Below are 22,907 nucleotides of genomic sequence, written 5' to 3'. Positions count from 1 at the left end.
GAGAGAGTTTGGACCCTGGAGTGAGCAGTTTCACATGGTTTAGTATTTCCAGACACAAATTCTATGTCATCTTTGTGTACATCATTTGTAGACCAAACCATGTAAATATCATGTTAATACAATGATAATTGTCCCTCAAGGCTCACTTCCTGTTGCCAGTAGATGGCGCTATTACGACTAGTGAATATTGTCATACAGATGTGTTCTGGGAGGGACCCTTATCAAACCTATGAAGTTTCAGGCAGATCAGACAATGTACATTAAAGTTACGACAATTTCCTGTTTTATGGCAAGACATCAAAATTGTACGCCAAGCTGTGGGAAAATTATAAAAGTTTTGCGCGGACTTTTGATAGCTTTTCATCACCAAGGCATTGAGAATGGACACACCACATTTGATCAGATCAGATTAATCCTGTAGGACAAGATGGCAAAAGTACAGGGCCTGAAATCGCCAAAAATGATCAAAAAATTCGAAATGACCGACTTCCTGCTGGATTTGGGGGGTGGGTCCAAGAGGCTTTTTTTTGTGCGTCTGGGCATCATACATAAGTGTACCGAGCCATTGGGACTACACGTTAGGGGGCACTGTGGAGCTATTTTGCCACGACCATTTCTGAAGCCACCAAAACACAAAATCTTTTGCCAGGCCGGACGAGTGTACCACTTTTCATGAGTTTTTGAGTATGTTTAGGCTTCCAAAAAAATTATAAAATAATAATTCTTTGCTTTCCAAGAGGGTCCTTGCACAGTTCAGTACTTGGGCCCTAATAAGGATAAAAATGTAATTCACAGAATGCATAACATAAAATGGAAATTAAAATAATTAAGATATTACCCCCTGACGTCATTAATGAAATAAGCATAAAAATGGAGTATATAAAATGCATAAAATCAAGGAATACAGCATCTTAAAGATGTGCAGCAGTATGCAAGGGCAAAGCAGAAATTTAAGAGATAAGTTATAAGTTTTCTTTTAAAAATATTTAGTGAGCCGGCTTCTCTGATATCTAAAGGCATCATGTTCCCGAGCTTTGGGGCGTAACTGACAAATGCTGCTTTCCCAATTTTCCCTTGGCTGTTTTTAGGAACCTCCAATAAACCAGCTGCAGATGATTATAGTGTTTGTAAAGGCAAGTAAGGAACAAGAGAGTTAGCAATGTAACTTGGTCCTTGCACATTAAGGGCTTTCTATGTTAGGATGAGGACCTTAAAATCAATTCTAAAAGTTACAGGAAGCCAGTGCACAGCACCTAAAACTGGACTAAAGTGCTTTTCAACAGCCGAGCTGCAGAGTTTTGGATCAGCTGAAGTCTCTCAGTGGATTTTTTTGTATGTAAAGTATTTGCAGATTTATGTGTATCCCAGCATTAAATATGTTAGTAGCTCCGATATTTTCCTAGGTACTAGCAAATTCTTCACCTGCCTCTGACTGCTCAAAGTGCTTGTTTAAATAGCAATGCACATAAATACTGATTGTCATTATTAGAAATTACAATTTGAGTTTTTATTGTTGGCTGTTATGGTCACAATACACACGAAAGTAAACATGACAAAAGATTAGAACTATAACACATTTTGATAAATTAGTTGGCAATTAGCAGATTTGAGCTTCAGGTTAGGTTTCTTAAAAACGTGAATGGGTTATGAGTTTCCCACGGCAGTCATCAATCTAGATTTTTAGTTTCAGGGACTTTTATGCACAAATCTACTCACAGATTTACTAAAGTTTCATGAATGAGACTCAGTGAGATTTACAGAAAAGGGAACGCCTGTATTTGTGACTGTATTGAAAAACATACCTTTGGTATTTCTAAATACCCTGGTACCATAACACCATGATACTGCCCCAGCCTGTTATTCTGTTCACATGTACACATAAAGTACGTTTACATGATGTTAGGAAAAGTGGAATTATTGTGTTTGTCTGGCTAAAGCTTGACTTTTAAAATATGCGTAAACATGTCAGTCCGACTGAAATTGGATTAAATCGAATTTCTCAAAGCCAGAGTAACACCCAGATAATTCGATTAGAAGTTGAACTATTCCGTCATGTAAACACTGTAGTAGGACTTTTACTGGACTCGGTGTTCCGTGTGTGCTCCACATTGACCTCCCTCAGGGGTTAGAGATAGGCACAGTTCATCACTTATGAGGGAGGAAGGGGTGCTGCAAAACAGGTCAGGCATTTAAAAAATATATAAGCACAGAGGAGGGACTTGTGTTTTTAATTTTGGCTTAGGTGTGGGACATACAACCTGAAACGGTAGTATTTTATATTTATTTAAAATAAAAAAGTCACACCCCAGTCACCCCCCTCCTCTGATAAATAATGTATAGTCCCCCAACACCGGCACGGAAACTAACCGATCTAAAAAAAAAAAAATCAGTATCAGTTTAAGTGTACACTTTATTTGAATATTGTCTCCTCTTTAGCTTCAACAACAGCTGAGGGAGGCAGCAGTAGAGCAGCAGCTCTGCTGTTTAGTGGATAATATGATTTTCTCAGTGGAATCTGGTGTTTTTGATATGACGGTTTTCAGGTAAAGCGGTGAAAATGTTCCAAATATAGCATAGGCTACACTTTAAACAAATTTAAATCTTTTAGGTGGTTTAAAACTAATCAATAAGGCCAGAGTTTGCATTGCAACTAGCTGTGGAGGACGCAGACATCAGTATCAATAAAAAATTCTATCAATAAATGGATTGTCCTGCAGTGCTTTTATACTGGGACAAGGACAGTAGTCCGATTAAATGGACTAATCTAGCTATGACCATAGCTAGACTAAACTGTGCATGTAAATGTGCTGATTCATACTGTTCTTATTTTGGATTTGTAGGTATATTGGAGGTACTTCATTGTGTGCTGGTGGAGAGTCCTGAGGCACTGAACATAATCAAAGAGGGGCACATCAGATCCATTATATCTCTGCTGGACAAGCATGGACGCAACCACAAGGTACCGGCTCTTAGTTTATTCTTGGCGGTATACATAGACAGACAGATGTGTAGTACGTCTTTATATCAATCAAGTTTTACATACTCCCATTACACAGTTTACAATCAGCCGTAACGTTTAGTGCAAACACTCTACATGGATGATTGTGTGTGATGTGAACAGGCTTCAGGAATCTGTGGGCAGAGCCTGAGGACAGCAGCAGAGATTTTTAAATTTAGCCATATTTCTTAACTAATCTTTTTTTTTTTCTCAAGTGGAATACAGTGTTGCAATCATGGAGGGCCCTCGCTGAGCAGGCTGAGATAACAAGACAATTCTCAGGGCAAAGAAAACAGCTTGTGACACAGAGCTGAGGCCTGTCCAATCACAGCAGTCAGGAATCCTGTAGTTCAGGCTGTGTTTTGTGTTTGTTGATGATATATTTATAACACTGACATATTATCTGGTGTGTTTGTGTGTGTGTATATCGTCTAGGTTCTGGATGTGTTGTGTTCACTGTGTGTGTGTCACGGCGTGGCTGTGCGCTCCAACCAGCATCTGATCTGTGACAACTTGCTGCCAGGAAGAGATCTGTTACTGCAGACACGTCTGATCAACCACGTAAGCAGGTAGACACACACAGGCACACCGTTCATTAAATTTATTATGTTCACAAAATCAAAAATGTAGTAAAATTCATAGTAGTTGTTGGTCTAACTCAGTGGAATGGATGGATCATTGACAGTCTCTCCTCTGCTTCATATCTCCAACAGCATGCGTCCCAACATCTTCTTGGGAGTCAGCGACGGCTCTGCCCAGTACAGGAAGTGGTACTATGAGCTGATCGTGGATCAGGCGCTGCCGTTTGTCACAGCAGAGGCTTCTCACCTCAGGGTGGGCTGGGCAAACACCAGCGGCTATGCACCATACCCCAGCGGGGGCGAAGGCTGGGGCGGCAATGGGGTTGGTGATGACCTCTATTCCTATGGCTTTGACGGCCTGCATCTATGGTCAGGTGAGGGTGTGTGAGTGTATATGTTGATGTGTGGTAGGGCTGTCAAAGTTAATGTGTTAATAAAGCGTCAACGCAATTCATTTTAACGGCTCTCATTTTTTTTTGACTCGGGATTAAAGCATGCATGTTCTGTAATTATGACCTCGAGCCCACCCTGTAGTTTGGGAAACTGGGAAGCAATGCAACAGTAATGTTGTGGATGGCAAACCTCCATGTGCAGAAATGGATAAAGAAAGGTTTTTCTGCTGTAAAGCATGGCTGGCCGGTTCTCTCAACGCGACTATTTACGACAAGTTATTTGCATTTGCTGTCGATGTGAAGTGAGTTACCACCGGTCAGTACAACCAGTCTCAAATACATACATAAATACACTTATTGGCCAAACACACAGCTGATTCACAGAGCCCTTCTTCCCCTCACCAAAGGCAGACCATGCTGGAGTTAGTTTACTTTCTGCAGGCAGCCAGACAGACAGCAGGACACTGAACATAAAGTCAGAACACTGATCACTGATAGTGCAGCTACATGACTGCAGCGGCCAGGCAGCCCCTTGGCATGAATGTTCCCTGCGTCACACACAGCCTCCAACGAGCTATCACAGTTTCTCTACAGAAATGTGCTCAAGTTTCTCTTTCAATGTATTTTTGAGCATGCAGTACCTTTGAGGTTAGGCAATTCACTGAAGATTAATCAAAACCAACATTCAGAACCTCTAAGAAATAATCTTGCCCATGTCGGTTATCTCAGTTATTTTTTCAAATTCTATTAATCGGCAGCAAGGTGGCGTCGTGGTTAGCCCTGTTGCCTCACAGCAAGAGGGTCCATGGTACAAAACCCAGTTGGAACAGGGTTCGGTCCGTGGGCGGGGGCCCTTCTGTGCGGAGTTTGCATGTTCTCCCCGTGTCTGCGTGGGTTCTCTCCGGGGTCTCCGGCTTCCTCCCACAGTCCGAAGACATGCAGCTCAGGTTGATTGGTGACTCTAAATTAGGTGTGATTGTGAGCGTGTACAGTTGTCTGTCTATATGTGTCCACTCTAGCAACCTGTCCAGGGTGTACCCCGCCTTCTGCCCAATGACAGCTGGGATTGGCTCCAGCCACCCCGCGACCCTTACGAGGACAGGCAGTTACAGAAAATGACTGACTGACTGACTTTCCCCACCTGGGTTTCCAACTCACGCATCTGGCATGAGTCTCACTCTTTTGGGCTCTGTTTCACACTCTCACAACACTGAGGCAAATCTCATACCAAAACACTGCAACAACAGAAGTGTTGAACAATCATGTAATGCAGAGAACAACTTTGACTCTAGATAACTAGATAAATAAAAATGAAATAAAAACTAGGCAGAGGAAGACAGACCAATAGTCATATTTCTAGGTTTTTTATAAAGTGTAATAAAACACCAAAAATGATCATTTGGGCCAGCATGAATTCATATGAGGCAGTTTTTTTAAGCAGTATCACACAAGAGGGAGTGCTGCTGTACTTCATATCATTATGGCTGTGATTAGGTTGTAGGCATAAGGCTGAAGGCTGAACAATACATCCCTGGGGGTTGAGATAAAACAAAATGAAGTTAAATAAGATAAAATAACTTGGGATCATGAGCAACTTGGCAAGAAATGTTCCACAAATTGCTATAAATAAATAGATAAATAAAAGGTAGATTTAGATTTTTTTTAAAGCTAGAGAAAAAGGTCTAGGGGAGAAAACTATTTGTAATTTTCTGTAATTATCATAATCACATATTCAAAATCACGTTACATTTTTATTTAAATTTTTAGGCACTTTTCCAGGTCTTGTTTGCCTTGTTTTTAACCCCCTTTTTTGTTTTTCTGTTTTTAGTAATTTTCAGGTAGTTTTCTTGTACTTTTCGCAAATTTCTTGCTAATTTTGGGGTCATTTTTTTCTTTCATTGCTAATTGCCTTTTTTCTATGTTTTTCAAAGAAAGCAATGCAATTGTCTCAGGTTTCAAAGGATTAATTTACACAGTCAGATTGTTCCAGATGACACAGTCAAAATTCAGATTGTGACATGTTGCAAACTCAGAGTGAAACTGTTCCTCACTCTGCAGGCTGCATTGCACGGACCGTTAGCTCGCCCAATCAGCATCTTCTGAGAGCAGAGGATGTGGTGAGCTGCTGTCTGGACCTCAGCGTGCCCAGCATCTCCTTCAGGATCAATGGCCAGCCGGTTCAAGGCATGTTTGAGAACTTCAACTCTGACGGCCTCTTCTTCCCTGTGGCCAGCTTCTCTGCAGGAGTCAAGTCAGTGATTTACCACAAACAGTTCATACCACATGGAAATTCAGTTATTGTCTGCCCTTCATTTAACCATAAACTCTCTCTGAAGGTGGTCGATGACCTTCACATTTTTCTGCAAAACTGCAAGGCCAATCATGAAAGTAGTCCATGAAAAAATAATCATGTTCCTCCTCCTACAGGGCTCCTAATGGCTTTTGCAAGAATCACTTGTGTCACAACAAAAACAACCAGTCAAAGCCAAGGAGACTGTAAGACAGCTGTAAATCATATCCCTCTGACAGGAACTCCTCAGCACTGATTGGTTAATTTAGTTCATTTGCGGTGGATTCCTGCAAATGCCCATAGAAGCACTACACAGTGGAGGAGAAACAGGATCTTTTTTCCCACAGATAATCTGCACTACAGTCAGGATATTGTGAGGTCTTTCAGAAATACAACTTGAAGTTATTCTTATGGAGGTCTTTAGCTACAGCTTTAATTTAAATATGGACACTACCTCATTGGTAGAATTAAGCTTCAGTGTCACACAGAGTTCACATATTTCATGATGCTTATTTAATATCTGGTTAAAAGTAAGGCTAAAGAAATAAAAAAGCTACAGTAATATTACAGTGTGATAATACTTGAATAAATAAGAGTAAAAAAGGACACTTTCTGACCTTCCAAACACCAAAAGAAAGTGCATTTATTGCTTCACTGCACTTGTTTTTTGTGGCTATTAAACCCATTAAAACCTGGATCTACATCAGTTTTTTTGTGCTGTGTTCAGACGCCTTTCACTAGCCATGTAACCCTTTGAAATCTAAATTAATTGGTTTGATTACTTTAAAAATGTGGAATAAATATATGCAATTATTGTTATTTTTAATACTAAACTTGTTGCTAATTTTTGAGCCATGTGATGTTAAGTTTCTCATTGTCTTTTCTCTGGATCAAACCAATCTGCTCAGGTTTCACAGGGTTAAAAGTATTTTACCCATATATACTTTAATGTTAAATTGATCAGGATGCTGAAATACGACTAGTCATACCGACAAAACAAAGTCTAATGCTACTTAATACCTTAGGGGTTTTTGTTGGTCTATGCTGTTTCCTTTAATGTTTGGGAAAGTAAATAAATCAATACATTTTCTCATGTTGAAATCATACCCTTTTTATGATTCCCCCTGTCACACTGCAGGGTGCGGTTCCTCCTCGGGGGTCGCCACGGGGAGTTTAAGTTCCTCCCTCCTCCAGGTTATGCTCCTTGCTATGAGGCAGTGTTGCCCAGGGAGAAGCTGAAGCTGGAGGCCAGTCAGGACCAGACTGCAGCCAGAGACCTGCTGGGACCCACCGTCACCTTGAGCCAGGCAGCATTCACCCCAACACCTGTGGACACCAGCCAGGTGACCCTACTGCCTGCTCATCAGCAACTCGAAGACAGTGCAGTATTAGATCAATCAGACTTTCTAACATGAATAATCATATCAATAAATACAGCCTGCACAATACATGTCTAATTATGACATCATGATGATATGTTATTTCATCCTGCCTTTTGAGTTCATTTAGGATATTTTTTTAATCACAGCAGTTCTTCTTTCTAAATGTCTTTTTACATGATCTGTTTTGATGCCACTTGATTCAATATAGTAAATTTCATGCCAGTGTTCATGACACAATCTTTTTGTAGTCGCTCAAAATCAGACTGAAGCAACAGAAAAAGCGTGATGTCAGAAATGATTGTAAGTAGTTTGTGTGTGTGTGTGTGTAGATTGTGCTGCCACCTCACTTGGAGAGGATCAGGGAGAAGCTTGCAGAAAACATCCATGAGCTGTGGGTGATGAACAAGATCGAGCTGGGCTGGACCTATGGTGTGGTGAGTATCAGCTGCCACATCACTCTGGAACTCACTCCCCACATAGATTCAAGACTGCACCGACACATCCATATTTAAATCCCTCCTACAAACTCACCTTTTTAAACAAGCTTTTAATGTGTGATTCTTCAGGTGTTTGTTTGTTATGGTTTTGCTTACTGTTTATTTTGTGTGTGCTTTTGTAGTTGTTGTTTATATTGCTTTTTACTTCTGTACAGCATCTTTGACTGCCTTTTGAGAGTGCTTTATAAAAAAAAGTGTATTATTATTATTATTATTATTACAAAAACAACTCAATACTGTGTATCAAACACTAGTTATTAGCTCTTTTCAGACATGTTTCTCTTTATGTGGATCTGATGAAAATTCACCTTGATGATCTCATGTTTGAGTAAGTGCCTGAGTCAATTTTATGAAAAAGTCACTAGGCTTGGAGCTGGACAAAAGGTAATACAAGAGAAGAGAAAACAAAGTACACCTCAAAAAACTCACCACACAGGTGACCTTTCAAGCTGAAACATCACCTCTGTGGTAATTATATTAAATATTCATGGGAGCATAATCTGGTTTTCTTCAGATATTTAAAATTTTCATGTCACTCTCAACATGACACACCAAACTAACAAAATGCAAAATGTTAAACATGCAGAAAGAGAAACTGAACGCAGGTCGTGTTCCCGCAATTAAGAGCTGTTGAAAATTTCTCATGCAAGTTTGATTTCATGTGTTCAAAGAAAATGAGTTAAGTTGAACAATATAAATGTGAAAGAGCTAATTAGAGATTCTTCTCCTGTCACATCAGTTTATGTAAATTCTTTCCCTGTTTACTGTGCCAAAGATAAATAAAAACAAAAAAAAAAACTTTCTACAACAAAAGTCATAATCAGACCAGCTATATCCATCCTTATATTATAAACTTCCATGCCTACTTGATGATGAATAAAAATGATTATCAAACAAAACACCTAACATGCAGCCTCTGAGCAAAAACAGAACTTTTCACAGGTCCAACTTGATATTTTGTCAGTCATTGTTTGTTCACTGTCACACCTCAAAAAGTAGACAGCATACTTATTTACGCTGGAGAAGATGTATTTAAGATGAAGATTTTGGCCTGGATAGTGCAATAACTTCAGAGATCTGTAAATGCAGCCTTGCTTTTTTCCAGCAGGGTATCACCTGGTTCTTTTCATCAGTGTGCTATCAGGTCTGAAAATAACAGAACTGAGCAGCTTGCCACTGAGCTCCACATCTTTATATCATGATGCCGGCTTCTCTGTTTGTAGCCTGTAATCTTGTAAGCTTTGTTTTGGGGGTTTTATGTATGTTTTTTTCTCTTTTATGTATTCTCTCTTTTAGTCTGTTTCCTGTTTCATTTATAGGTTCACTCCTCTTGTGTCAAGACTGGTTTTACTTCCTGTCTTTGTATTTGTTGTGCCCCTCCCTGATCAGGCTCACCTGTCCCTCACTAATCAGCAGTCAACTCAACTTTTCTTACTGCCCCAGTTAGTGTTTCCCTTCCTGTGCCTGCCCTGCTCCTTTGGTCTTTTTGGTCCTCTGATCTCTTCATCTTTCCTTGTAGTTCTTGTTTTTTCATGCTGATAGCTCCTGTATGTTTGCCTGCCTACCTTGAATTAATCTCATCTTCCTGTACGCCTGTTTTTATTCCATTACAGTATCTTTTTTTAATCCACCTGCCTGCTGCCCTGCATTTAGATCCTTTTTAAATATTTTTTTTCAATTGATTTTCTTACAGGTAAATAATAATAGATTTAACACAGATGACAACATAATGACATCCATATAATCTCACAAACAAAAAAAGAGAAAAAGAAAACAATTAGAGACGGAACAAATCGAATAAAAAGGACAAATGAATAATAGGGTCACTTCAGTTAATTATATAATTCAGCTGATAGCACTAGTGCATTAAAAAAATGAAATATTTGACAGATAGAGTGTAATATAGTTCTTTATAGTCCACTCTTCATTCAAACAAAATTTTGTCACATTACATCCTGTGTTGTGATATTTCACAATGATTTATAGCAGTAATATTTTCCAGAAGAAATTGACTTCTCACTGTATTTTTTAGGAAACTTAGATTCAAATTTGCTCTTTTTTTTACACTTTAAATATAATATTACCCAATAGAATAATCGCAATTATTTTCTGGGAACAGTTTTCATCCAGGGCCCCTAATATAATATTTAAAGGCATAAATTCAAAAGAAATGTGGCCCCAGCCAACCTCGGATATCAGTCCACAACCCTGCAACATATGGACAGTAGAAAAAACAAATGGAACTGGTCTTTGCAGAATCTACATAATGATGACATTTTGATGTTAAAAATAATAAGTTGTTTTTTAGTAGCAGCAAACTTGTTTCTTACGTGCCTGTCCTGCGTCAGTCAGCCAAAACATCTTAATGTTTCTTTGCACAATTAATGTTACACCAGTCTGTGGCAACTAGTTTTGCTTAAAGAAAATTACATGCTACACATTATTACTTAATTTCTCCCTGTAGACAGTAATTAGTTAAACTTGTTGTTCCATTACTTTTGCATTTCTCTGCAGCACTACCTGAAATGCATGCAGTTGCCAGTTAAAAACCTTACAAAAGCCCACATATCAGCACAAAGCCCGGTTCAATAAGACAATCAAGATGACACTAGCCAGAGGCTGTATCTGCCTCTGTGAGCCTCAAAATAAAACTAAAGAGATTGGACTTTCTAACTCTGCCTAGTACACATTTTTTGCCTTAAAATATCAATAGGCCTAAATAAAAAAAAACAAACCATGGCTTTATAGACGAGCCCAGCTTGTTTCACACGTTCATCACTAAAGCAGTGGTTATACCTGATGAGGACGAGTATCCATGTGAACCCGTCTCTGATACAGATTGACTGAATACAGAGTTGGGGACCAGTTCATTGACAAATCAGTGGCAAGGTGCCGGAGGCTGCTTATCTATTCCAGTTTTCCTCGAAAAACTCACCAACAACAGTCCAAAGTCTCCTTTCTCCAAATATAACCAAGATTTTAGTCCATAATGAATTGATGGTTCTCCAGCTTGGTGTTTTTAGTGGCTGCACATGCTTCTACCCACGTGGGCAAGCAGACTGTCTGCGGTAAGTTTTTTGAGGAAATTGGAATGGATTAAGGCCCTTCAGGCACATTGAGACAGATTTGTTTATGAACCAATCCCAGACTCTGTATCCAGTCAGTCTGTATCAGTTTTGGGTTCACTCCATGAAAGGAGGAGATCCTCAAATCATTTGTAACTTGTTCCCCTTCCAAGGCAGCACACGACTGCCCAGGCTGAAGACACCCTTGACGGGTGCACAGACCTTAACACAGGTAATGAAATAATGTTTTGATTAGTAACTGTAATGTGTACAGACAAATATAATGTGATTACAGTGGTGATAACAGAAACTTTATCTCCCATCCTTACTTATAGAATTGCCACAGATCTCTTTGGTCCTCTGTGAGTTTCAGTTCATTTTCATTATCCACCACCACGGGGATTCAACAACACCTTCCTAACAGGCTGAGGCTGAATGCTTAGCTGGCAGAGCTTTAACCAAACCGTCCATCTCAAGGTCATAACATCTTCCTTTAAATCCCGAATTTTCCAAGCTCCACTGTCAAGTCTCCTCCAAATCCTGTCAGTCTGTCACATCCACCTGTGCAGCTCATTCAGTGCTCAGTGCACCTGCTGTGTGAGGTCAGGCTGGCTCAGGCTGACACACCAGCACAGCCACAAGGGGGGATACTGAGCCTGGTACTTCTCACAGTATATTCAGATACTACACATTGCACAGATGCGACTCCAGTATTATAACTGGAATGTCCCCTAGTTCTCTGTGTCCCTGAGAGTGGAGGGGGCTCAACAAGCCTAACCTTTACTTTCTTTCTGTGTTTCAGGTGCGAGATGATAACAAGCGGCAGCACCCCTGTCTGGTGGAGTTCTCCAGGCTCCCTGAACAAGAACGAAGCTACAACTTACAGATGTCTCTGGAGACTCTAAAGTAATGAACCAGTGCAGTCAGCAGTATCACATATAACACTTAAATCAAATATACGTGTTCACGCCATATGAGCAAAATCCTGAACACTCAATTACATGTTTGATCATGTGTGTGTTTATGTGTGTGTTACAGAACCCTCCTGGCCTTAGGCTGCCATGTTGGCCTCGCAGATGAACACGCTGTAGAGAAGGTCAAGAGCATGAAGCTTTCACCAACGTAAGTCATCTCAACCATCAGTATAAAATATAAGTAATGCACAGGATGCAGAATAATAAATACTTGCTGTAATAATACAGTGATGGGAATGAGATGACGAGTAAAGCAGAAGTAATTTTTTTTTTTAACCCTGATCAAATTGGCTTGATTATTTTCAAATAAAAAGCCAATGAGCAACCAAAAAAAAATATTACTCCTAAATTGGAAAGAAATTAGTAAAAAGAACAAGAAAGTTACCCAAAAAACAATAAACCAAAAAGAGAACTAAAGAAAAATGAAAGTTAAAAAAAGGTACAAGGTAAGTTTATATGTAAGTCATATATCATTCATTCATTCATTCATTCATTCATTCAAGCAAGGGTCGCGGGGGGGCTGGAGCCAATCCCAGCTGTCATCGAGTGGAAGGCGGGGTACACCCTGGGAAGATCGCCAGACTATCGCAGTGTCATATATCAACTTTGTCAATATATTTTTAAAATAAAGTGCTTAAAACGTATATTAAGTTTAACATAATTTTAAATAAGCCATTAAGATAATTTTAAATGTTTTTTCCTAGCTTTTATCTTTTTTTTCTCAAGACATTTTTCCCTACCTTTTTAAATAAATAATTTCATAACAAATACAATACTCATTACAATACTCATGAAAGGTAATTGAGTGCAGCATTAGAAAAATGACATCTATCCAGGTTTCAATGGTTTAATGACAAGAGCTCCCACACATGAGTCCACGAGGGTTGTTGAGTAGCTGGCTTGTTAACAATTCAGTAATTCAACTCTGTCTGTACAGCTACGAGTTGTCTGGCGGCTATAAACCTGCTCCTCTGGACCTGAGTCACATCAAACTGACCTCCACCCAGGAGGCCATGGTGGACAAACTTGCTGAAAATGCGCACAACGTCTGGGCAAGAGACCGCATCCGCCAGGGCTGGACCTATGGCATCCAGCAGGTTGGAGAACATGACACATATTTAATGTCTGTTTTCAGTTTTTTTTTTTAAGTGTTGAGACTGTGGATGTCCTGATTTATTTAGCCTCCGATTAAAGTCATTTAATACAGAGTCCCGCTCTGACACTTCTATTTTAACACATACAGCTGGACAGTTCACACTTTATGAAGGCTCCTTTAAAGTTATCAAACTCAATCCAGTGTATAACCTATGCTTGACCATGTGAATAAATGAAGATGGCAGTGCATAAAGTGTAACATGACAAACCCCCCTTTAATCTTTATGGCCTGTCTCAGGGAAGTGTCTGTCCCTTTGAGTATTAGTGTTTGTTGCTTCAGTGCTGAGTCTGAGTCACCTGAATGAGCTGTATTCCACTGAGTGTTCATTTTCGTCGTCTTCACTTCTTTTGGGCGGATTACACTTTATTAAAACTAGAAGGGCCAAAATTCCATACTCAGTCAAAAGGCTGCTAGTGGTCATTTTGACGTCCAGATTCCAATCTCTGTAATCTGTGTGTAGTAATCATGATGTTTCAGACAGGCAGCTCAGACTATACATAGGTTACTTGTTTTTCCTTCAGAGGCAATAGCACCATGTAGTTATACTCTGAGTGACTTTTTGATGTTTAACGTTGAAGATGGATAGCTTTCCTGTCTAAAACCAATGGTAACCTCCATACATTAAGAAAGCAAATGTCTTACAATTTGTTGGCAGTTCCACTGGAGCTATAAGGGATTAAAATGTATTGCCCATAGGCAGCTCAGTGATGGTAGTAAGGGAGAGGCAACCACGACTGTTTAACTTTCCCCCACCAAGCACTGCATTTCCATAAAGTTATTAACTTTTTTATTCTCCTGGCCTCTGTCTCATCTCAGGATGTGAAGAATCGTAGAAACCCTCGTCTGGTCCCCTACGTCCTTCTGGATGAGAGAACCAAAAAGTCCAACAAAGACAGTCTCAGAGAGGCTGTCAGGACTCTGCTGGGATATGGATACAACCTGGAAGCTCCTGACCAGGACCACGGTACAATACCTCCCCCTTACTGTACCACTTAATTCAGTGACTTGTCATTTTAGGAATGACTTAGGGAAACAATGATTACCTTGATTATACAAATATAACAAATGATGGTAATGTAACTGTTTCTATGATAATGCCCCCCCCGCCTCCCTCCCTGCCTTGTTTGCGTCCAGCAGCTCAGTCTGATCCCAACAACGTATCTGCTGAGAGGTTCCGCATCTTCAGAGCAGAAAAGACCTACTGTGTTAATGCTGGGAAGTGGTACTTTGAGCTGGAGGTAAGAAGAGACATGATCAGAGGTACACTATATGGACAAAAGTATTGGCCCACACCTTTTAATCATTGAATAGAGTAGAATAGAAAAGAATATATCTTTATTGTCCACCAGGGTGGAATGAAGACAGCACAATAAAAGGCAGACAGTCAGTTAGTTAAAACAAAACACATTAACAGGTCATTAGGGACACTTAACACAACAATCAGTTCAGGTCATTGTCTCTCTGTGGTTTAAAACTCATCAGTTAGAGTGAATTGAGAATACTAATGGCACTTGGGAAGAAGGACTTCTTAAACATTTTTAGTTGCCAGAGGGACTCTGTAGCACCCCACAAAGCCTAGGAGCTCAAACTGGCTGGAGAGAGGATGGGAGTCAACTGCTAAGATACTCCTCGCTTTCTTCCTTGGCCTTTTTTGTAAAAGTTGGCTTAAGGCCTTTTTTGGCTTGCCAACTATTTTACTTGCCAGACACAATGCTACAAAGTTTAATCTTTTCTGTACAGTTTAGGTGACCGTACCAGGCAGGAGGGTGAAAAGTTAAAACACTCTCAATCATAGTTTTATTCCTTTCCTTTCCTTCCCCCTAGTTTTGAAATCTGCTGACTAACATCCAGGCCACTGAGCATTTTAACCAGCGTTTTAACCAGACAACTGGAAGGATAGAGACAAAGATCCCTCTGCGCAACAGTAGAATAAAAACAGAAGTAATCAGCAGTCATAGGTTAAAACACTGGAGACTGAGCATCAAAAAGTGCTCAGATTTAAACAGGAGCAGGTTCCTGTTTCGCTGTCAAGTGCACAGTAGTGCCTAAAACAAGTTGGAATTAAACAATGTGCTGCTGTAGCAAAAATATTTTTTAATATTCACAACAGAAATTCAGGGTTAGTTTGGGGACTTTTGGAATTGGATCAGGCAATATCATCTGGACATGCTATGGACGGACAAATTACAGTTTATGTGTATTCAATCTAATCACTGAGCAGACCACAGAGCGCCCAAAGAAAAGTAACGGAGGGTCACTTACACTTTTCTGGACTGGAAGACAAATGCAAAACCGAATGGTAGTATTTAGCTTCTCCTAAGACCCGTCATACTGCCATATTCTGATGTTAAGTCCACTCAGTAGTGTGATGGCAAGGAGAAGTGATGAAAACCTTTCATCAGATGTTGCTACTATTCCAAATTTGTTAATTATCTATTGTAATCTGCACACACCAACACAATGTACCTGTTTAGTGTGAGATGTGTCAAAACTCTTAACAGCCTGTAGGGTGCAGCCATTGCCAAGGTATCACACTGATGCTTTGCTGTGCCTAAACTGGATATTACCTGGTTGTTGTTTCCTCTCCAGGTATTAACAGCAGGAGAGATTAGGGTGGGCTGGGCCAGGCCAGGATGCCTCCCAGACCAGGAGCTGGGATCTGATGACCAGGCCTTTGTTTTTGATGGCTTCAAGGTGGGTGAATATTTTTTTTCTTTGTTCAGTTCTTATTCACTGCAGTGGAACAGTGGATTTTTTGAATTGCTGTCCAAATTAGTCATCAATAGGGAAGGTTTTCTTTTTTCTTCAGGTCCAGCGTTGGAATCAGGGTAATGAGCACTTTGGGCGTGCCTGGCAGACGGGGGACGTGGTGGGCTGCATGGTGGATCTGAACGAACACACCATGATGTTCACACTCAATGGAGAGGTGCTGCTGGATGACTCCGGGTCTGAGCTGGCCTTCAAGGACTTTGAAGTTGGTGAAGGTCAGTGCTGTGTTATTGATGACACTTCTTTAATAAACTTTCTGAAAAAGGACTCACAGCAATTACAGATCAGGTCAACACCTGCTTATTATTGGTGTTGAAGCTTAGAATTTATCCTCACACTAGCTGACAAACCTAACAACCTCAGAGGATATATTAAAAGTTATCTTCCTTCAATTTCTCAGTTAATCAGGTGAATATTTGGAGGGCGCTCGTGTGAAGGAATGGAGTAGAGGTGTTTTCCCAGTGCTCCGTGTCATCTCCTTCATTTTATCTTTAAAACACTGCACTTCGTCATTATTTTCAGCTGGATCGACATTTAAGCTGTGCTGTAATACGTTGGACGTATTCCTGGCATAATGCCTAAAAGAGACAAGAGTCAGAAGGCTACATCCCTGCCAGGCCTGTCTGCTATTAGCAACAAAGCTATATTAGCTGCTGTCGCTAACCATGAAGTTGAGCTTGCCAAAGTTACCACGTTCGTGGATGATTTGAAGAAGTCTCTGGAGGGCCGCCTTGACTCAATCGAATCCTGTTTGTCCTCACTTCAGAAGAAACACCACGTTATGGAGTCTCGTATTGACAATATGGACGAGGCCCTGTCAGCCACCGATAGCCGCATCACAAAATTGGAGGCTACATGCAAGGAGCTACAGGTGGCTAGCAGTCTCCTCAGAGCCAAGGTGAATGATACGGAGGGCCGCAGAATTGTGGGCATTAAGGAGGGAGAAGAAAAAGGTAACCCCACTGATTTTGTATCAAAGCTGATCCTGGAGCTACTTGGCCAAGATAACTTCAGTAGGCCCATCAAATAGACCGAGCCCACCATGGCCTAAGGCCCAAGACGCAACCTAACGAGCGACCGCGGGTTATCGTCACCAAAGTCCACAACGATCGAGATGTGGTCAACATTCTCCGACTCAGTCGTCTGCAGGCACTGCTGCTTTACCACTGCGATAGGGTGTCGATATTCCCTGACTACACTGCAGAGGTTTCATCTCAGCGGTAGGCTTTCAGCAATGTGAAGAGGTGGCTAACCGAAGCAGGTGCTAAGTGTTTCCTGCATTTTCCAGCTAAGCTCCATGTTATATAAGATATTCGACTCACTGGCTGATGCTGAACGATTCGCCAGCTCTCTCGGCTCGGCAGAAAAATCCTAAATGGGAGTAAGCATTATCTCTCCCTGCAGCCACGTGATTAACATTCAGATCCAGCACTTTTTCACCCAACTGTACACTGGTTAGTGATGGCGAAATGAAGTGTCATGAAGCATTGAAGCTTTCCATCCAATTGCTTCACTCATGGGCCGAACATTCACGATGCTTCATTTGCTCTACTGTGCCATCAAGTGGACATTAAATGTAAAACAGGTGGGGTAATTATAATTGAAGCTTTGAATTGAATTGTGATAATGCCAATAAACAAATAATATACTCATTAATAAGCTTGAATAGATTGCACACAATAAAGCAATAAAGTCCCAAGTTAGCAAAATGTGAGGGGACAGTGGAGGTTCGTTGCGTTTTGTTGCCCCTTATATTTCGAATCGCACGCCAAATGAATTGTATGAATCTGAATTGTTCTTCCATTACCTTTATCTTTCTGTGAGTGCAGTCTTACCATAAGGCCATTTGTTGGAGATGCTCATGGTGCTTTGGTGTAAGTTGTTTTGGGGTTTTTTTGGTGTTCAGCTTGGCTGGCTCTGTTTCCCGGCAGCCTCCCTGTTGACTAGTGGAATGTACCGCTTAGTTCTTTCAGTGGGTTTGGGTTTTTTAAGGGTTTTTTGCTCTTGCTTTTTGTTTTTTTTTACTCTGTATTTTTGTACTCTGTACTCTTGTTGTTGTTGTCACTCAGTGTACTGCCAGCTCTATGTATGACACATCATTTTTTTTCATTCAGTTCCTCTGCTTAACCCCACTATAACCATTCACTTAAGTCAGAAATGAGACACATCACTTTTACTTCTTGGAATTGTAGGGGTATGGGCAAAGCTCATAAAAGGGTCAACGTATTTTCACATTTAAAATCCCTGTCATCTGGCATTATTTTTTTACAGGAGACCCATATTCAACCTACAGAGCAGAGACGCTTGAGATCTATGTGGGTGTTACAGGTGTACCAGTCTTGCCTTCTCCTCTAAGGCGAGGGGGGTTGCCATTTTTGTCCGCAGAACGATTCTCTTTGTATTTAAATCTCAGACTACTGATCCAGGTGGGAGATTCGTTCTTGTTACTGGCACAGTCAATTCATTTCCGCTGGCTCTCTTAAATATACTGTATATGCCCCTAATTATGACATCTCCAAATTTTCAAGTATTTAATCTTGTTACTGAATACAAAAAAATGTAATATAATTATGGGCAGGGATTTTAATTGCTTTTATGATCCTCTTATGGATAGATTCTCCTCTAAAGTAGTCCTATCTTTGAAATCTGTCCCTGTTCTTAATAATCTTGTTAAATCTTTAGATGTGGTTGACATAGGGAGACACCAGCACCCCCTGGAGAGGCAATATTCTTTTTTCTCCCCTGTACATGGTACTTTTGACTAGAATTGATTATCTGTTGGTTGATTCAAGACTAATTTACAAAGTATTAACTTCAACGTATCATAGTATTTTAATCTCCGACCATGCCCCCCTCTCGATGGAAATTGACTTTAATTTTCATGCTCCTGTTTATAACTGGAAATTCAACCAATCTCTGTATACAGATGATAGGTTTAGTGACCACATTTTAGCCAAAATCACAGATTTCCTGCTCATAAATATTAATGGCGCCGTCTTTGAGTCAACCCTGTGGGAGTCTTGTTATCATAAGGGATCACATCATTTCATACCATTTCATACTCATATAGATGTTATTGCCCCTTTTTTGCTACGAATGGTTATTTGCTATGTGAAGGATGGTATTTTTCCTTGCACCCTGTATGATGATTATATTTGTCTCCTCCTGGAAAAAGACAGAGATAATACAAATGTTACATCCTGTCGACCTTTGAGTTTGCTTAACTCCAACCGGAAAATAATTGCAAAAGTCCTGAAAAATCAGTTAAACAAATGTATTGGTACATTAATCCATCCCAACCAATCAGGTTTCATCCCTGAAAGATTCTCCTTCTCCAATACCAGGCGCTTACTTAATTTAATGTATTCAACTAGGCTGCCCCACTCTGCTGTTATCTCATTAGATGCCCAGCAGGCTTTTGACCAAGTAGAGTGGAGGTACATGTTTGCTGCTCTTCAAAAGCTCGGCTTTGTTGTGAAATGTATGACTCTATTAAAGATGCTTTATGCTTGTCTTCTATCATCAGTTTTGACTAATCATGATAGGTCTCCTCCGTTCTTGATATGCCACGGTACCAGGCAGGATTACTGCCTCTCAACTATACTCTTTGCTTTAGCTCTTGAGCCGTTGGCTGTGGCCATTAGAGCCAGTCCCCAAATCATTGGAATAAGATATGGCACATCTGACAGTACCATCGGACTGTATGCGGATGATGTGGCTCTGACTCTTTCGGATGTGAGGACATCTCTCTCCCCTCTTCTCGATCTGATGAATGGCTTTGGGCGACTTTCTGGTTTTACCATAAACTGCGGGAAATCTGTCTTTATGCCCTTGTCTAATGATCTTGAAACAAATTTTCTTGATGATTTACCCTTCAGAATTTCTTCTGACCATTTTGCCTATTTGGGGATTAACATCCCCAAGAACCCAAAACTTCTATTTAAACTCAACTATTTGGAATTGGTTGGTAGGCTTAAGAGCATGATAGATAAATGGAAACTTCTCCCCCTCTCTTTAATAGGCTGTGTTAACAATTTTAAAATGGTAGTGCTCCCTAAATTCACATATCTCTTTCAGAACGTGCCCATTTTCCTCACATCCTCCTTCTTCAAGATGTTAGATTCTATTATCATGCCCTTTGTTTGGGCTTACAAGCCCCCCCAAATCTCAAAGGCTCACCCACAGAAGCCCTAAGAGGAGGGTGGCTTAGGTCTCCCTGGCTTTCGACACTATTACTGGGACTATAATGCTAGAGCATGGGTCTTCTGGACTCATACTTCGGCTGGGGCCAGAGAGGAGGCTGAACTCTGTCTTGTAATGCCGTGTCACTAACTGGAGCTTCCATGTCAGCCATTGTATTTTCTAAACCTGATATACATTTCAAATCATTAAGCAATGACTTGATTTTATGTAACTCGATAAAAATTGTGAGGCAAATCAAGGGTGTACTGAGTGTCCCAGAATTGTCCATTCACGCCACTATATGCCAGAACCCCTGTTTTAAGCCAGGTTTGATGGATGCCGTTTTTAAGTGCTGGTCAGATAGGGGTTTATCAACTATCAAGGACCTCTATATTGGTAACCGTTTTGCGTCTTTTACTCAGCTTCAGGCAAAAGTTGATCTCCCATCTTGCCAATTTTTTCGTTATTTGCAAATGAGGAACTTTGTTAGGCAATTTTTTTCTCGCTTTGATTCTATGCCAGAACAGCATCTCTTTTATGATATAATGACCAAAGACCGCACCTCCAAACATTTGATCTCTCGGTTTTCTGTCCTATTTTCTTTGGCAACCCCCTCTCTCCATATTAAAGAGGCATGGATGAAGGATACTGGTGAGGTAATCTCTGATGAGTTATGAGTAAAAGGGCTAAATAGGATAAAAACATCCTCAATTAGCACCAGACTTCAACTCATTCAGTTTAGTCACTGAGCAGAATTTCCCCCTCTGTTTCTGCCATCTGTGACAAATGTAAGTCAGCTGATGGGACTCTTGGGCATCTTTCTGGTCCTGTCCTAAGCTCAAAAGTTTTTGGGCTAACATCTTTCACCTGTACAGCATCATATATAACAGGCAATTGGTTCCTGACAGTCTGTTGGTGTTATTGGGCTGTTCCAACGACTCTTTGGCTCTCCCCTCCCCTTTACAACAAGCCCTTTTGGCCTGGTCGTTGCAAAATGAGTTATTCTGGGAGAGTGGAAGTCAGTATCTCCCCCCTGCTTCAAAAAGTGGCTTAATGACATGGTTTCTTGTCTTCATCTCGAGCAGATTCAGTACACTCTATCAGACTCTCACACCAAGTTTAATAAGATTTGGGGTCTTTTCATAGAACATATCAGGAGGGAGAGATCACAATCTAGGAACTGACTGTCCTGCTCAGTTGTACTCTACTGTTTTTTTTGTTTGTATCCTCACCATGGAACTTTGCTACCCTAGCTTACACAGGGCCTGCTTTTACCCCCTTTTGTACCGGTCTCTTGGACTTCCTTTCTGACTCCCAATTTTATAAATTGGTGCTCTGGGTTATTGCGTCAACGATTTGACATGTGCACATGTAGATTTTATTTTCCTTGGTTTGTCCTTAGTGCTGGCAGTTTGTCTATTTTTTTTTTTATTAAATTTTTTATTTTATTTTTATTTTTTGTCTGTTTGTTTGTTTGTTCCCCCTCTGTTTGTTGTATTTACGTGTTGTAAGTTTGTTTTATTGAAAATTGTATAAATAAAATTTATTTACAAAATCAGGTGAATATTGAGTTGCACAATTATTAATTGAGAGTTTCCTCTATAGACATTGTTACAGGTAGCAATGCACAAAAAGCTTCATCTTTGGATTAGACTTCTTCTGTCTTCCTCTAGGTTTTATCCCAGTGTGCAGTCTGGGTGTGTGTCAGGTGGGGAGAATGAACTTCGGTAAAGATGTCAGCACTCTGAAGTACTTCACCATCTGCGGCCTGCAGGAGGGTTACGAACCGTTTGCTGTCAATATGAACCGGGACGTCACCATGTGGCTCAGCAAGAGGCTGCCTCAGTTTGTCCCTGTGCCCCCCAACCACCAGCACATCGAGGTGAGGGAAGTCACCTGCACAACACACTCACAGCCACGTAGCAGGCTACTGGTAGAATCTGCTGCTTGTTTTTGGAAGAATGAAATGTAACTCCTTCAGACACATGTCAAGACTTATGTTTTTGTATTTTTGTTCTTTTTTCCTCCAGAACTGTTCAAAAACTACTGAAAAAATAAGCCAAGTTTAAAAACATATATGACATATGTACAGTACAGACAAACAAGTGTTTTTTTTTTCCTTCCCTCCTTTTCCAGGTGACGAGGATAGATGGGACAGTGGAGTCGTGTCCTTGCCTAAAGGTCACACAGAGGTCATTTGGCTCACAGAACAGTTACACTGACATTACCTTCTACAGACTGAGCATGCCCATAGAGTGTGCAGAATCCTTCTCCAGATCCTCACCAAGCGATTGCCTCTTCTCACCAAAGAGGGTAACAGCACCACAAACACATTTACACATATGTACACATATGTCAGATTCGTGGACATATCAACATTGACGGACACATACTTTTCTGTCTAAAACACACTTAAATGCAATCCATCTGTTGTGCAGCAGTTTCCTCCATTGCCCTAATGGACTTTATTTTATAGACCAAATCACAATGTTTGTTTACAAAACCTTCTTCGTAGAAAACCTCATGTCATGAACACAGATTGAAAAAGTGTGAAGCAAATGCTGCCTTTCTTGGTTACTTTTCGTTTACCAAAAAGCAGCCCGCTTCTAAAGTTTAACTGT

At 40.5% G+C, this 22,907-nt stretch overlaps 1 protein-coding gene across 1 annotated transcript in view; it reads left to right on the top strand.

The window, feature by feature from the left end:
- The window catches only part of ryr2a (ryanodine receptor 2a (cardiac)), a 237,273-nt gene that overhangs the window by 107,579 nt on the left and 106,787 nt on the right, over positions 1 to 22,907 (top strand). Inside the window, exons 16-30 of the mRNA XM_042507822.1 lie at positions 2,841 to 2,959; positions 3,434 to 3,567; positions 3,712 to 3,953; positions 6,030 to 6,222; positions 7,400 to 7,604; positions 7,973 to 8,077; positions 12,008 to 12,111; positions 12,244 to 12,327; positions 13,117 to 13,276; positions 14,152 to 14,299; positions 14,473 to 14,573; positions 15,925 to 16,029; positions 16,145 to 16,319; positions 21,960 to 22,168; positions 22,423 to 22,599. Coding sequence (XP_042363756.1) covers positions 2,841 to 2,959; positions 3,434 to 3,567; positions 3,712 to 3,953; positions 6,030 to 6,222; positions 7,400 to 7,604; positions 7,973 to 8,077; positions 12,008 to 12,111; positions 12,244 to 12,327; positions 13,117 to 13,276; positions 14,152 to 14,299; positions 14,473 to 14,573; positions 15,925 to 16,029; positions 16,145 to 16,319; positions 21,960 to 22,168; positions 22,423 to 22,599 — 2,261 coding nt within the window. The remainder of the gene's footprint in view (positions 1 to 2,840; positions 2,960 to 3,433; positions 3,568 to 3,711; positions 3,954 to 6,029; positions 6,223 to 7,399; positions 7,605 to 7,972; positions 8,078 to 12,007; positions 12,112 to 12,243; positions 12,328 to 13,116; positions 13,277 to 14,151; positions 14,300 to 14,472; positions 14,574 to 15,924; positions 16,030 to 16,144; positions 16,320 to 21,959; positions 22,169 to 22,422; positions 22,600 to 22,907) is intronic.

This window comes from Plectropomus leopardus, chromosome 19 (genome assembly GCF_008729295.1).
Source record: "Plectropomus leopardus isolate mb chromosome 19, YSFRI_Pleo_2.0, whole genome shotgun sequence".
In the NCBI taxonomy this organism is placed as follows: domain Eukaryota; kingdom Metazoa; phylum Chordata; class Actinopteri; order Perciformes; family Serranidae; genus Plectropomus; species Plectropomus leopardus.
Note: the sequence above shows the minus strand (reverse complement) of the source record. Positions and strands in the feature narration are given on the sequence as shown.